The sequence below is a fragment of the Stegodyphus dumicola genome, chromosome 12 (assembly GCF_044657685.1).
Source record: "Stegodyphus dumicola isolate Sdum_Otavi_A_Nest chromosome 12, ASM4465768v1".
Classification (NCBI taxonomy): domain Eukaryota; kingdom Metazoa; phylum Arthropoda; class Arachnida; order Araneae; family Eresidae; genus Stegodyphus; species Stegodyphus dumicola.
The window spans coordinates 81,057,961-81,073,677 of NC_140779.1; the positions used below are offsets into that span (position 1 = coordinate 81,057,961).

The 15,717-nt window shown below is 31.1% G+C and overlaps 2 protein-coding genes across 9 annotated transcripts in view; one reads left to right on the top strand and one right to left on the bottom strand.

Moving 5' to 3' along the window:
• The window catches only part of phtf (putative homeodomain transcription factor), a 146,978-nt gene extending 137,578 nt beyond the window's left edge, over positions 1–9,400 (bottom strand). For 2 of the 6 annotated variants that reach the window (XM_085806639.1, XM_085806635.1), the window contains exons 1-3: positions 8,983–9,395; positions 6,325–6,432; positions 2,023–2,079 (exon numbers count right to left, since the gene is read on the bottom strand). In XM_085806639.1, the coding sequence (XP_085662765.1) occupies positions 2,023–2,079; positions 6,325–6,366 (99 nt within the window). In that variant the 5' untranslated portion in view covers positions 6,367–6,432; positions 8,983–9,395. Of the gene's footprint in view, positions 1–1,272; positions 1,780–1,825; positions 1,997–2,022; positions 2,080–6,324; positions 6,433–8,008; positions 8,585–8,982 lie in introns of those variants that run through there. The other 4 variants (XM_085806636.1, XM_085806637.1, XM_085806640.1 and 1 more) reach the window with 4 other exon arrangements.
• A 1,146-nt stretch (positions 9,401–10,546) lies between these two features.
• Positions 10,547–15,717, top strand: part of LOC118203847 (uncharacterized) — a 34,733-nt gene continuing 29,562 nt past the window's right edge. The window contains exon 1 of one of the 3 annotated variants that reach the window (XM_035376139.2): positions 10,547–10,892. In XM_035376139.2, coding sequence (XP_035232030.1) covers positions 10,839–10,892 — 54 coding nt within the window. In that variant the 5' untranslated portion in view covers positions 10,547–10,838. The remainder of the gene's footprint in view (positions 10,893–15,717) is intronic. The other 2 variants (XM_035376138.2, XM_035376137.2) reach the window with 2 other exon arrangements.

Consider the following 15,717-nt stretch of genomic DNA (forward strand, 5'->3'; position numbering starts at 1 on the left):
ACAGAATTGTTAATTACACGAGAACATCAAAATGTGTTGCATTCCGGGGTTTCTGACACACTCATACAAATTACAGATCGCTATTGGATACTGAGAGGTTACCAAAGCATCAAGAGAGTTTTGAAGAATTGTTATAAATTCAAAAGGTTCAAGGCAAGCCATGGAACTCAGATAACAGCTCCATTACCTCTCGAGACAGTTAAATAAACATGTGCATTTGAGGTTATTGGAGTAGATTTTGCTGGTCCACTGTATGTGAAAGGTCTAAATGAAAAGGCATATATAGCAGTTTTCTCATGTGCAGTAACTTGCGCTTAGAAACGGTTACAGGCTTAACAAATGAGAAATATCTTCTTGTTTTTTGACGTTTCATAGCAAGACGTGGATTATGTAAGGTCATAAATAGCAATAATGGAAAAACTTTTAAACAAGCCAAATACGATCTCCGAAGATTATAGATGTCAGTTACTGATGATCATGTTATGAATTATTACAGAAAAAGGGGAATCAAGTTTAAGTACATAGTAGAAAAGGATGCTTGGAGGGGGGATTTGGAGAGAGGATGGTACAAATAATAAAAGTTTGAGGAAGATTCTAGGAAAGATTTAAAGATTATCTTATGAAGACATGCAAACTGTAATTACGGAAATTTAAGCTATCATTAATTTTCGGCCAATTACTTATGTGTATAATGATCCTTTTGAACAATCTCTTCCAACTCCTTCTTATTTCTTAGTAGGTAAAAGACTGACTGCTCTACCTGATCTAGCTAGATATATTGATAACGTTACCTGCAGCAGAAATGCTATCCTGAAAAGGTATCTATAATCTCATGGCCTGCTGAATAACTTCTGGTACAGATGGTGCAAGGAATATTTACTCCAGTTGAAGATAGCTCACCATATAACGCTATTGACATCATGCACGGGTTACAGATGGGTAATGTCATTTTAATACAAGAGGACAAGTTACCTCGCCATATGTGGCAGTTTGGAAAGATTACAGACATTCATAAAGGAAGAGATGGAAAGGTATGCAGTTGCACATTCAAGTAGTATGTTAAGAAAGCCAGTGCAATTACTATATTATTTAGAAGTTTAAAAGTTTGTAAAGGTATATCAATTTAATTTCATACAATTTTATCTTTATGTCTGATGAACTTTGTCCGGGAAAGGGGAGAGGATGTGGCAGATATTATGCTTATACTTGCCACAGTGCGAGCAAATGCAGTGCACATCACAATAGACTTTAAAACGGGTCATAATTTTGTACCAAGTGCTTCTTCTTCTGTTTTTCTTCAGCAGAGGAACCTCCACGATTGCCCAAGTAACTGTTCATCCTGTTGCATTTACTTTCCATCATCAAGTAAGCGATGCTTGTGTATATAGAGTGCTGCTCATCCTGAACAAAGAATCTTTTCTGTTAACCCAAGTGTAGTTTTTTGGAGTTAGACAACCATGGAATTTTCACTACACTGCCCTCACATTTAGAAAAAATTATTAATATTTGGAATTTAAAAAAAAAAAAAAAAAAAAAAACATGAGAAGTAAATTTGAAAACAGATAAACAATGATGATGTAACATGAAAAAATAGGATAAGCGATTTAAATTTCTGTGTGCTATATCCATAATTTGCATTTCTTCATTATTTAACAAAATAAAGAATGACACGTTCAGTTAAACTTCTGCTGGAATGACTGGCGACATCTCTGCCAACTTTCATACTCAGGGAAATTTCATAATCAGATATGACCTATGAAATCGCTTATTAGACTGAAATAAGTTTTTTTCCCTCTCAAAATCTTAAATTTAAATGTTGGCTCACCATTCCCCCGTCACTAATTTGGCTTTTCTAACATGGATTCCATTTCTAAATGCTCAACTATATGGAATTTTCACATATCTGGAAATCAGCATTTCCTGAGCCTTCCGGATAGTCAAGCTCTTACAGTACTAAAAAAAAAAAAAAACTTAGCAGAAATTTATCCATAAAAAATTTGTAAAGTTATAAAAATTATTTACCCTCAAAATTCGCTGATCAACAGATTTTTCCCATAGTTGTTTATCGTAGGCACCGATCTAAAAAGTAAACAATGTAAGCAATGAAAAACTTGATGAAGATTAAATATACATACATGATGAAATTAAAAAACTATAAAAAGTTGAAATTTTAAACCTTTTTGCTTTAGATGAGACAGAATCACCAATTTACTCTCACTTTTACTATCCTTAACAAGTTTACTTTTGTATGCATCAATGTATATGCAGTGCAGATCCAAGACCATCGGCTGCCCATGTGTAAATTACAATTGGCTGCTCCTTTTTACAAGCCTTATGCTTGAAATTTTTAAATTAATAATCATTTCTCTGCCCTTAATTTTGACCACATACATGCTGTGTGCCATCTTGTCCCCTGCTAGGATTTGCCTACATATATATATGTAAAATATAAAAAATATGATGGCTTTGCTCTACGTGAACAAGCAACCTCCAATTAACTTTTCGCAATTTCAGGATCTTCCTTTTAGACCAGTATTTTCAAGAGCATTCGAGCCTATTACATAACCGCTTCTATAAATAACGAAGTCGCACCATTTTGCATCATATTGCTTCTCTTCTGCGCTACAACACTTCGCTGCTGCTTAACCCATCTTTCCTTTGTTAGAATAGTTATGCCGCTGAAAGTCTAAATTTAATCACACATAGCTTAAATCACTATTGAATATGTAATTTGGAGAATTTCATCTAAAGTAAAAATGATCTGCGCTGAAAATTGAAATAAAGATATGGAACAGTAAAAAGTGAAATCCTTCTGTGTCATCATTTCTGCTATATTCCACTCTGCCAAACAATGCCCGGACTCTGATGGCAAGCTTAGTCACTCATGTGCTTGACTGGCAAAATATCACACACACACACATATATATATGCAAAACGTAATACAGTCAAAAGTCGTTAATGGAAAGTTGTAAAGTCCGGAATGATCTATAACCTGGACCTCAAAGCTAAAACCTTTCTGCGCATTCATCAATTTGACACATACGCATAAGACTTTTACGGCTGCGAATATGCGTGTGCGCATGCGCATAATACGTTTACGCATGCGCGTTTAATGTATAACGGACGGTATAAGCTAAGCTAAAATTATCTAATTCAGTTAATGTTGCAGATTGCGTTGTTCCTTAATCTTCAAATTGGATCAGGCTTATTATTTTTTGCAGACTGTTGGAGCAATTTTATAAAAGTAAGCTTGAACTTTTGATTATGTCAAATAGAATTTCCGATATATATTTACTAATATGTAAAGGATCTACAAAGCGAAAGTATGTTTCAAAGTCCATTAAACAAAAAGTGGAATTGCTGCAAAAAATGGATAAAGGCATAATCCTTTGTTTATCTAACCATTCTGAAATCTGTTTATCAATTTCACGCTGCGCTGCGGAAGGAAGAGGAGGGGGAAAACGCTGTGGCGCGCAATGACTTGGAAGTTGATCTGTCAGCACTATCCTTATCTTCAGGGCAGATGTTTTTATTTTATTTGGCTTATGCTTCCTTACTAAATGTAGTATTTCATCTCGATGTACTCCGTCTTTGATATGATTTAAATCAAATTCCTCGTTATTATAATTCACTTCCGATAGTGAAGAAAGTGACACAGAGGTTATTGACAACGAAAAAATTTCGATTGACAAATTAGTCGGTATTCTCGACACAGCAATTATAGGACTTGAACAGCGGAACTTTGTAACTGAACAAGAAATTATGTCTGTTTATAGAATTAAAGAGAAAGTATTATCTCATAAAATGAAGCAACTTAAACAACTTACATTAAAAGAAATGTTTAATAAAGTAAACAAGTAAATATTAAGCTTTTTTTTTTGTAAATTTTGATACGCTTTAGATCATAATTGTTCTTTATTTCATAAATTACCATTTCATATTTTTAATTTTATAATTTCTGCATGCCATCTTACCAGATTTAAACTGATGATCTATAATCCGGAATCGCTGAAGTCCCGACGAGTCTGGATTAACAACTTTTGACTGTATTTTCTGATTATTTATGCCACATCAAGAAGTTGCAAACTCGCTGCCAACTTTGGAGATCATCGGCTATTTTCATGACTTTTTGAAAAACATTCCTAAACTATTGATATTCATCACAAGCCTTATACCAAAAGACAACATACTTACAAAATTTGAAACAGAAGTTTGGCAATTAAGTATTATCACCGTAATAGAAGTTGCCAAATTTTCCAAATGTACCAAACTCTGGCAACTATGCACATAACCATTCTTCAGACAACCATGCTCATAGCAATCCTTCAGTCAAGTAACATTGCCATTATAGTACGGATTCTTTTTATTTTATTCCAAGTTCCAATGGTGTTTAAATATAAGCTGAACATGTTTAAGTTTAAATCTAAAATATGTGCTTATTGAAGAAATTCCAGTAAATTGAAGCAATTAAAGAAATTCCAGTAAAATTCCTGCAGGAATACGATATACTGCCTAAGTGCTAAAGGGAACAGTGATATGATTTCGGTAGATAGCTGGTGATCAATGCCAAGGTTTTGCACAATTCTCTCATATTTTTTAACTGAAAACAGATTGCTGTATATATAAGAAGAAGACCAGCATTAAAAAAATTACAGACAGACTTCACGAAAATCATGTTTATATTTTTTAATATATCATTATAATCCTTATTTACTTTTAACATGTTGATAATATTTCCACCTTTCCATAAATACAGGTACTAAAATTTTTAATTATTAAATAAGTATCAAATGATACATTTTTAACTCTGTCCTTCTTCCCATGTACATAGTCATCTGTTTTCACATCACAGAATTACAAGCTCAGCATTACATACTGGTATTTTATGAATGCACATCATGACTGTTCCCTTTAATGATTTTTAAGCAAATACTGTATTTATGCAGACATTTTAGCAAAGTTTTCTTTATTGCTGGAAGAAATATTTAGTACAACTGCTTCCATTGCTAAAATTTTAATAAATAAATGTTTTAAAATAGTCTAAAAACATCAGTAAAACAGCACTGTATTAAATATATTTGAAGAAGCAAAATTTTTTCAAATCGGTAAGCTAGTATCTTAATAAAACAACCATACATCCTTTATTACAAGAAACTTCAAGTTCAGAATTTCATCTAAAGGTTTCAAAACTGAAATATGCAACTTACCAATAAAAACTAATTACTCTGATTTTTATGGTGTGCTAATAACAAATAGTTTTTCATAATTTAATAGAACTGAGATATTTGATAAAATATCAAAAAATATTAAATTAAATCATTCAGCAAAATACTGTAAACGGTAAAGCATTTTTATTGTAAACATATTTACAAAATATTTTTATATATTATTTTTTATAAAACAGTTTATTTTATTCAACCATTCATTGGTATTTATCATAAAACATAAAACCATTATTTAAGCTCTCAGTTTTCAAAATATGCTTATGCAAATTATGAACAGACTATCCCATTTAAATTGCTAAAGCATTTTTTAAATTTATCTACAGTTTTTAGCATACAACTAATATGTAAATTTCTTTTCTTTCTTCACATTAGAAAGCATAGGTATTAATTATAAAATTTACCAGAAGATTCACAAACTACGCTTCAGTTTGTATTTTTGTATGAATATTTCCTATTTATATACTTAAAAGTAAAAGCTAAAAAAATAATTAACTATATATTTTCTTTTAAAAGCATTAAAGCTAGATAATATATTAAGGATTCTCAAACTTCTAATTTACTGTGCATTTATAATAATTACGTGTACAATAATTTGAGAAATAGCAAAAATTTTTAACATAATTATTTTTAACATTAACACAGATCTTCAAAAATGATTATGTCAAATTAATTACAACAGGCTACAAACCTGGAAATATTTTTTAGCTTTTTGAATGACAAATAAAGAACGTGCTTTGAAATCTTAAAAATATTTATGATTATCCAAATTTGCAGTTAAATATTGCATAATTTCAGAAAAATCATCACATTACAAACCTAACATTTGTTTAATTTAAATATCTGCATAAAAAATATCATTCTAATATTAAAATATAATAAAAAATAATACAATTCAGGAAAGCATACAGTAGAGACACTATTTTAAGTTTGAATAAATTTATTTTAAAATTCTGATTTACTTATTTTAAGTCATAATTCTCATGATTATTTACGAAATTTTTCCAAGTGGCCTATGCATATCAGATTCTCTTTAAAATACTCATTACATATCTTAAAGGGAACACTTTAAAAAAGTGATCTACAGTACATATTGACTCACCTTTTCATGGTACCAATTAAGTGCAGAAGTTAACAAAGACATGTTTTCAAACTGAGTTCAAAACCCCGTTATGTATAAATAGTGAAAAACCAATTCAAAAGCACCAACCTAAAAATACATCAGGAAAATTATATTTTCCCTTCACATTTCAGAAACAGATTGAAGAAAATTAGGCAGTTAAAAGAACATGCAATGAAAAATTAGTAACAATCTTATAACATAAATTTATTACAGAACAATGACTGCTTGATAAAAAAAAATTAAGTCAGGTTTGATCTTTACATTATGGTAACTTGGCGATTTTTTGGCGAAAATTTGGCAACCAACTCTCCTACAGCAACCCTCTATTTTTTTTTCCCCGCCGCCATTTTGTCTTCACGAAGTAAAGACATGTTTCTTTTCTTTTTATCTACTGAACACTTCTTCCAACAATCTACTAGCCGAATTACACTTATGCTAGAAATTTTATCAAACAAAACTGCTTAATCATGACAAATATTCACTGCAAAATTGGGAAAAAGTGCACAATACCATACTCCTTACGCGTTTTTCAAAATAACACATACACATAAACCATGTACACGCCGACTTATTTTTACTTAAAAAAACATCCCAGAATTGCACAAAAATGGCATTGCGCCACACTCTTCACTATATCCATGTACACTGCTTTTTTCTCATAAATTAGAAAAATTTCACGAAAATACATGACAATTTTCTCAATCTTTAAACCTTGTAAAAAGAACATACATGAAATTACCTGATCGCGAAAAAGTATTTACCCTTTCCAAATATGCACATTTCCACATATAAAATAAATAAAATATCCAAAAACTTTTACCTCTAAATCATTATACACGTCACCAACATTATAAATTACATTATACACGTCACCAACGAATTCATACCGCAAGCATTACAAATACTTAGTATCAAATATTTAAATTATTTTCCATGCATGTTTACTTCAACTTAAACGTATACCAAATTCCTACAAACATAAAATTCACAAAATAACTATCATTTAATTAAAATATCACTAAACCATGTACACATCGACTTATTTTTACTTAAAAAAACATCCCAGAATTGCACAAAAATGGCATTGCGCACACTCTTCACTATATCCATGTACACTGCTTTTTTCTCATAAATTAGAAAAATTTCACAAAAATACATGACAATTTTCTCAATCTTTAAACCCGGTAAAAAGAACATATATGAAATTACCTGATCGCGAAAAAGTATTTACCTTTTCCAAATATGAACATTTCCACATATAAAATAAATAAAATATCCAAAAACTTGTACCTCTTAAATCATCTATTATATTATAGACGTCACCAACGAATTCATACTGCAACCATTACAAATACTTAGTGTCAGATATTTAAATTATTTCCATGCACGTTTACTTCAACTAAAACGTATACCAAATTCCTACAAACATAAAATTCACAAAATAACTATCATTTCATTAAAATATAATTAAATTCAAAAACACTACTTAAAATATAAATGAGCACATACATTAAATTAATAAAAATTACCTTACAATCCTAATTACTTTAAACTAAATCATTGCTAATAACAATTTTCCCAATAATACCAAATTCCTTTCCACCTTACATTTAGAACAATGCATAAAAATAATATCCTCAAATAATTAAAAATACTAACTTACCTAATCTTCTTCAGAATCTTCATTACGTGGCGGATACACTTTTTTAATTCATTCAATAAAATTATTGAAAGATTTTTTCTGCGAATTTTTCCTCCATACTTCCTCTGCTAAATAAAAAGCAAACTTCTCTTTATCACAATACCTAAATACCCATTTCGAATTCACTTTAGTTAGGGCCATGGGATCCAAAAATTAACCAACACTGTTTCACACAACACAGAATAAAGCTAAATACAAAATTTCCAGATTTTTTCCCGATTTCCCCCCCTCTTCCGATTAAAGAACCATAATTCGTCCATTAATATCACATGACATATCCCATGATCTCTCATTTCCCTCACGCAAAATAATGCGTAATCGGAACTGAGTACTGCTCACATTATTAGTAAAGTCCCAGGTAGTAACCTTTATCGCCTCCAAAATGTCGCCAAACTACCAGTTACCATATTGTAAAGATCAACCTAAGTCAGATTAAATAAATTAAAATGTATGAGAAAATTTCAGTATTTCTGAGACATTAAGAGTCTAACTTTTGTTTACATGACAGTTTTCCAGACATCTAGCTCTTCCCCCCCCCCATAAAATAACAGTACCAAATCCCATTTATACTATTATTAAAAAGTAACATATCAAAATGTAACATGGCACAGTACATATAAAAATGTAACTTTCAGGCATATTTGATTCTCTTCAAAACATTTTGTAATACCCAAAATAAAAAAAGACCGATCAATAATTCCTAGTAGATAATAAATTAATAAACATAAAATTAAACTAAAAAATTCTCTTCGAAAGATTGTTATACATGAAGCAGAAACGACAGATGAGCAGTTTCCAGCAGATAACAAATTAAGAAATACAAAATTAAGCTAAGAAATACTAAGTAAAAGAAGACTAAGAAAACTAAGTTAAGAAAACTAATTATAAATACTTAATATAATTTCAGGTATCAGAAAAAAAGTTTTTATTTTTACCTGCATTCCCCCCAGATGAATCGAAGATAACTTCAAATATTCTGTTATAATAGATATCTTGGATATAAAAAACATAAATTTAGTGTTAAATTAGGGCAACAAAATTACTGAACAAAACAGCGAATAAAAACATAACAGTAACAGAAGCTCATCAGAGCTTTCAGTAAATTTCAAGAAAATAAAATTTCGTGAATATTACATTCTTTCGTAAATTACATATTGTAAATGTGAATAATATTAAATTCTGATTATCTCAAAAACTATATAAATATATTTCAGATATGTCAACAAATTATTCCTCAATTGCAAATATAATGTACCCAAATTAAAGCCTCCGCACTTTAATTCACCGATACCATAAACTTAACTCAACAGCAAAGTGAAAAACACAAGATTTTCCTGCCCCCCTCTCCTCCCCATGCTTTCCAAATACTGCATCTGGTTGGCTTACAGAAACTGTTGCCATTTTCTTAGTTTTATGTTTAGAAATGTAAATTACATCAAATTTGCGTTTTTTAATGCGAATAATGTTAAACACTGACCTCATCAATTAAAAAATTACATTTACAGTAATAACTTCGAAAATTTTAGTGATAATTGAAACTCACCTGAGAACCACTGACCAATTTAAAGTTTCAAATTATGACATACATCGTCCCGACTGATTACATAGACAATTATAAGAGTACTTAATATTGTTAAATGCTGCACCGGAAAACATGCATATGATCTGTCTCTGCTGCAGAATACTGAAACTTTTGCATGCGTAATTCACTGCAATCACACTGAGTATCTGCTCGTTTCGGTCTCTAAGGCCCCTAATAAAAGCTTAAACATGCAAGATCTCGATATCATTTTAAATCTCGGTAACCCAACTATCTTAGCAGCAAATTTCAATTATAAGCATCAAAATTAGAATTCTCACAGAGACAATCAAATGATGTTTTACTTGACAATTAATGTACTCATTGCAGGCACAGTTCTGACATTCTTGATATAGCCTGCAACCTGCACAATCTCCATATTCACATGTTGATAATAATCTTCATTCTGATCATCTGTCTGATATATACTGTCTGATGCAGCCTGAGATATACCTGCAACACAGCACGGTCTCCATATTTACATGTTGATAACAATCTTCATTCTGATCATCTGTCACTGAAATTTACCACATATGGATTGCGACAGTCTATAAAATGTTATGTTAACTGATTTGACTACAATCATATTCTAAATAAGGATATAAAAGCTTCTGTTCCTCTCACAACCAACGATGTTATTAATAATGTCATTCAGTATCGTAATTCAAGTACTCAATCTAATAAATAATACCAAATTCACTCTTTCAGAATACAAATTTAAACTTCCAAGACATATTCTAGTGAAAATCAGATGGAAGTCTCAGGAACAATTTTCAAGGAACACAAGATCCTTGAGGTAAAAGAAATCTTAATAGACATGATGACAAGCGAAGCATAAACTATGCTAGGGCGAGACGCTCTGTAGACGATATGTTTCGAAAGAAAAGTATCGGTCTTGTCAAGTGGCGCTATCCGTCGGATGAGTGCTTTTCAGGACGTCTTTTTACAGGAATGATCTCATGCAACTATAAAACCGTAGCCTACTTTATAATATGGATTCGTGAAATGATTGCATAATAAGATTAAGACAAAAAAACTTCTACTTTGTTGCTGGGTTCATTGACTGAGATACATACGGCTTGGCATTGAGATATATTATTGTGATATAGTACAAAGTAAGAAAAATCTAATACTGTATCTTAAACATGGCAGATCTGAAATTGGATGATTTATGTTTGACGAGAATAGTTAGTAGTTTTGAGATTTTTAATTATGCGTACACTGCGTCAATTGATGCATCTTTGCATAGAAATTTGGAATTTTTACGTAAGTTAAATTTAGTAATTTTATTACTTTTTTATTAAGAAATCTCTGTAGTTAAAAGAGAATTATTTACAGTATACTAAATACTAGTTAAATTATTAAATAACAATACTAGTATTATGATGTGCGTTGGAATCAATAAATTTTGTATTAACTGACAGTTGGTAATTCCCAGTAAAAGCAGAACATTTTAATTAAAGATTTGGGAAATAGATGTATATTTTCTTTTAATTCCGTGTTTGTTCTAGATTCCAGTGATAAAAATAAAATAAAATAATTACAATTTTAAAAAAGGAAATGCTTAGTTTTATTTCGTTGAATAAGTTTTATTAAATTCTGTTTATTTTATTTAATAACCCATACAAGATCATGAATTTTCCTAGTCAGTTTATGATTTTCAATGTATGACTTAATAAATACATGCATAAAAATAAATTTAATATTCTTCAGTCAGTTGTGATTAGTTTATAAGCAAAATTCTTTTGTGTTTCATCCGTGAATTATTTAATTACGTAAATATATATGCGACATTTCTTTATTATTTACTTGTTTTGGTTGTTACTAACCATTTTTTGTTCATATACTCTTGAAAATTTACTTATATTGCTTAAATCTAAGTTAGACTTCTTATAATTAAAAAAAAAAAAAAAAAAATAAGTAAAGTATTAGTATTTATTAAGTGCACTATTTTTAATTGCGCACAAAAAAATTTTTAGATAGATAATAGGAAAAAATTACAGTGAACAAAGCCATATATACCATGATAATAAATACCTAACCAGGGTGACCACCCACTAAAAATGTTTGGTACTAACTGAAGCAAGAAAAAAAAAATACTAAATCTGAGAGAAAAAAGCATTAAATTTTTATTTGTTTTTATGTTATTCTGTTCTGAGCATTTTGCAGCATTACTTAAAATTTTAATTATGTAGAATACTTAAATGGATTTTAATTGTTTAATATACTTAAATGCAGGTTTCTGTATTTTAAAGAAAAGCATTAAAATATTTTTCATTACTTATTACTCAACTAGGTCATTGATGAACTCAGGTTAAATTAACACTTGTAAGACAAATATGAGAAGAAAAGTTGAACTCACTTCATCATAGTCAATTATGTGTGTGTGTGTGTGTGATTATGGCAAAGCCTCGAGGGCTATCTGCCTAAGGGAAGGGATGCCTTCGTGGAGGACTTTCTAAGGGAAACTGGCTCGTATACACATTACACATGAGGAAAACCACGAAAACGCCCATGCAGCCAGCCGTTTGCGGGATTCGAACCTCGGACCGAACTACCAGTGTTCAGCGACTTTATCGCTCGGCCGCTGGTGGGCCCCATAGTCAATTATGAAACCATAAGTTGTGACTTAGCTGAAGAGGAATTAGGGCAGCATGTTTTTGGGGGTGACATTTTTCATGTGCAGCATAATTTCATGAAGAGCTTAAATTGCATCTGTACTTCTAAATTCTGTAGATAAATTGTAATTTTGGCTGGAGTACACTAAAACCAAAAATAAGAAGGCTTTCACACTTCTTTTATGTAACTGTACCTCAATTTTGGCAGAAGATTCTTTTTGATATCAGAAATTTTATTTTGATAATAAGGAAGATTATCAAAATTAAATTCTTAAAAATTAATTCTTATTTCTAAATGCATGCCTATTTTATCCTGAAAAATAAACTCTTTGATAGACCTTGACACTGAGGAAAGAAAAGTCCCTATCTCATTATCAAAGTCTTATTCTCCAAGAAGTATGATGAATTTATAATAAAAAGTAGGTGAATTTTCCTATCTGAAAAGTAATTACCATGCTTGGACTGTGCTAGTGATTTTTCATGGAAAAGAGCATTAACAGACTCTTTAGAATGATGTAACAAAATATGGGTTTTCCTTGGCGAAACTTAGCGATTTTTGGTGGTACATGGATGCTGAGTTTGTGCAATTGTTTGACTTGTTATTTTGGCTTTATGTGGTGGCGATTGCACCAAAAATCGCTAGTACATAAAGCTAAAATAACAAGTCAAGAAATTAGGCAAACTCGGTATCCATGCACATATCGATCTATTGTCACTTAAAAAGTCAAAGGAGCAGCCAGTTCTACACTAGAACCAAACAAAAAATATATAATCTCAATAAACTGCATTTTAAATCAAACAATGAAATAACATAAAAAAGGAAATTCATCTTAGCACTACACAAAGGAAATATCCACTTACCTTATTTAGAGATTTCAGTGTCGTCAGTCAAACAAAATTCCTTAACAGCATCCAGAAACTTCTAAAATTATCTGAACTAGAATCTGTATACTGGCGTTGGCACATAAATCCACAAAAATGGCAGTAAAAAATATCCCCCATAGCACCGGTACCCTCTGACTTTCGACCATACGCATTTCTTTCATACATACAGGACACTTATACTTGCTACTGAGTAAACCTTCATTTACATACCAGTCAATTAATGCTCTTTTCCCTTTAGTTCAAAATCGTACAGAAATTCAAATTAATCTTACCACGTTCAGCCATTAAACCACAAAATAAGCAATGTACTTTCTAACCAACATCCAACACACACATAGCCTTTACAAATCTTTTCCCATCATTCAAATTCACTGTAATCATGCAACCAATTATGTTATTATAGGGTTTCCATAACATTCAACTACCCAGGATACCATAAATGAAACAACAACTTGGCGATGAATGAAACAGCTTCGTGATAATCCAAGTGGGGCACCCTTCAGTATACTCTAACTGATGTTTGCTCTCAGTTTATAGATCAAGCCTTGGATTTCAGTGAAATATTTTCACTGTCACATTTCTGGCAGGGAATTGTGGCCAGAATGTTTTAGACTATTCTTTGTGTGGTCTTTCTTTGTTATAGTGGCCCCTGAGATTGAATCGCCTATCAGCCAAGGTATTTTGGCAAAATCAGGCTGCATGTTCTTGTATCTCCCCACATGATCATGTATTAACACCAGCTACATGTTCTTATACCATAAACGTGAGCAACACGGTGCATGCTCACTGCATATTCTTATATTCAATTTTGATGAGGTTTCCAAATTCGCATTGTTTATTTAAAATAAATATATATATGTAAAAAATATAAAAGCAAACTTCTTAATTTAATTCACTATAACCTCTTTTATTTAATTTAGGGACTTCCTCTCTTTGGCTAAAAATAGTGCCACAAGTCTAAACTGTGTCATTCACAGTAATCAAGCGATCTTGCCTAATGCTTAATGTATATGTCTCTTTCCCAATCAAAATAATTGTAAACCAAAATAACTCGAATTGAAACTTAACTTCCTCCCTTCTTCCTCTGAAGTACTGCGACTCTTTCTCTCTCTTCTGGCTTGTGCTTACATCTTGTTAAGATGCTTTGCCGCAATCATCTATGCTCTGTAATGATCGCTTATATCACAATAGTATCAAAATTGTTCTGGAAATAGGCATACTAGAGTGCCAAGTGAATTGTCGCCACAAACGTCAATTGGAAAATAAAAATGGAATTGAAACTGCCTCGACTGCCAAATTTCTTTAGATATTACCAAGTCAGCATATTAGCATACTGTGCAATCAAAATGCATCCTTTTCAATATGGATCTAAGTACGCGTCAACGCTGCTTGCTTTTTATTATGTCATACATTGCTTTTTTTTTTTTTTAAGTGTGTATGAATGACATTAACAAGCTTTAATTCAAAGTAATGAGGTGGATGCCATATTGTCCCCCCCCCAAGAAAGAGGTCTTTCACCTGATAAATGAGTATGTAAAAAAGGCACAACATGAAACTCTATGTGAACATTCAAACCATTTGGAAGTGCAGTGTTAAAAACTGCAAAAAGAGGAAGGGCTTTCATGTTGGAAATTGATTCAGCAATTCCAGAATATAGTTTCTCTCTTCTATTAGATTTATGTATTCTTGGGAGTTTCCATGAAATGATGTGATAGACAGCTTAATATGTGCAAAAATGCTGTAATTGACTAGAACAATTACAGGCAATATAATAATACAGTCAAAAGTCGTTAATCCAGACTTGTCAGGACTTCGGTGATTCCGGATTATAGATCATCAGTTTAAATCTGGTAAGATGGCATGCAGAAATTATAAATTTAAAAATATGAAACCGTAATTTATGAAATAAAGAACAATTATGATCTAAAGGATATCAAAATTTACAAAAAAAAAAGCTTCATATTTATTTGTTTACTTTATTAAACATTTCTTTCATTGTAAGTTGTTTAAGTTGCTTCGTTTTTTATGTGATAATACATTCTCTTTAATTTTATAAAAAGACATCATTTCTTGCTCAGTTACAAAGTTCCACTGTTGAAGTCCTATAATTGCTGTGTCGAGAATACCGACTAATTTGTCAATTGAAATTTTTTCATTTTCAATAACCTCTGTCACTTTTTTCGCTATCGAAAGCGAATTATAATGACGAGGAATTTGATTTAAATCATATCAAAGACGGAGTACATTGAGATGAAATACTACATTTAGTTAGGAATTATAAGCCAAATAAAATAAAAACATCTGCCCTGAAGATAAGGATAGTGTTGACAGATCAACTTCCAATTCATTGGGCGCCGCGGTGTTAAAGATAAACAAAGTTTAGATAAACAAACGTTAAAGTTTAGATAAACAAAGGATATGCCTTTATCCATTTTTTGCAGCAATTCCACTTTTTGTTTAATGGACTTCGAAACATACTTTCTCTTTGTAGATCCTTTACATATTAGTAAATATACTATATCAGAAATTCTATTTGACATAATGGAAAGTTCAAGCTTACTTTTATAAAATTGCTCTAACAGTCTGCA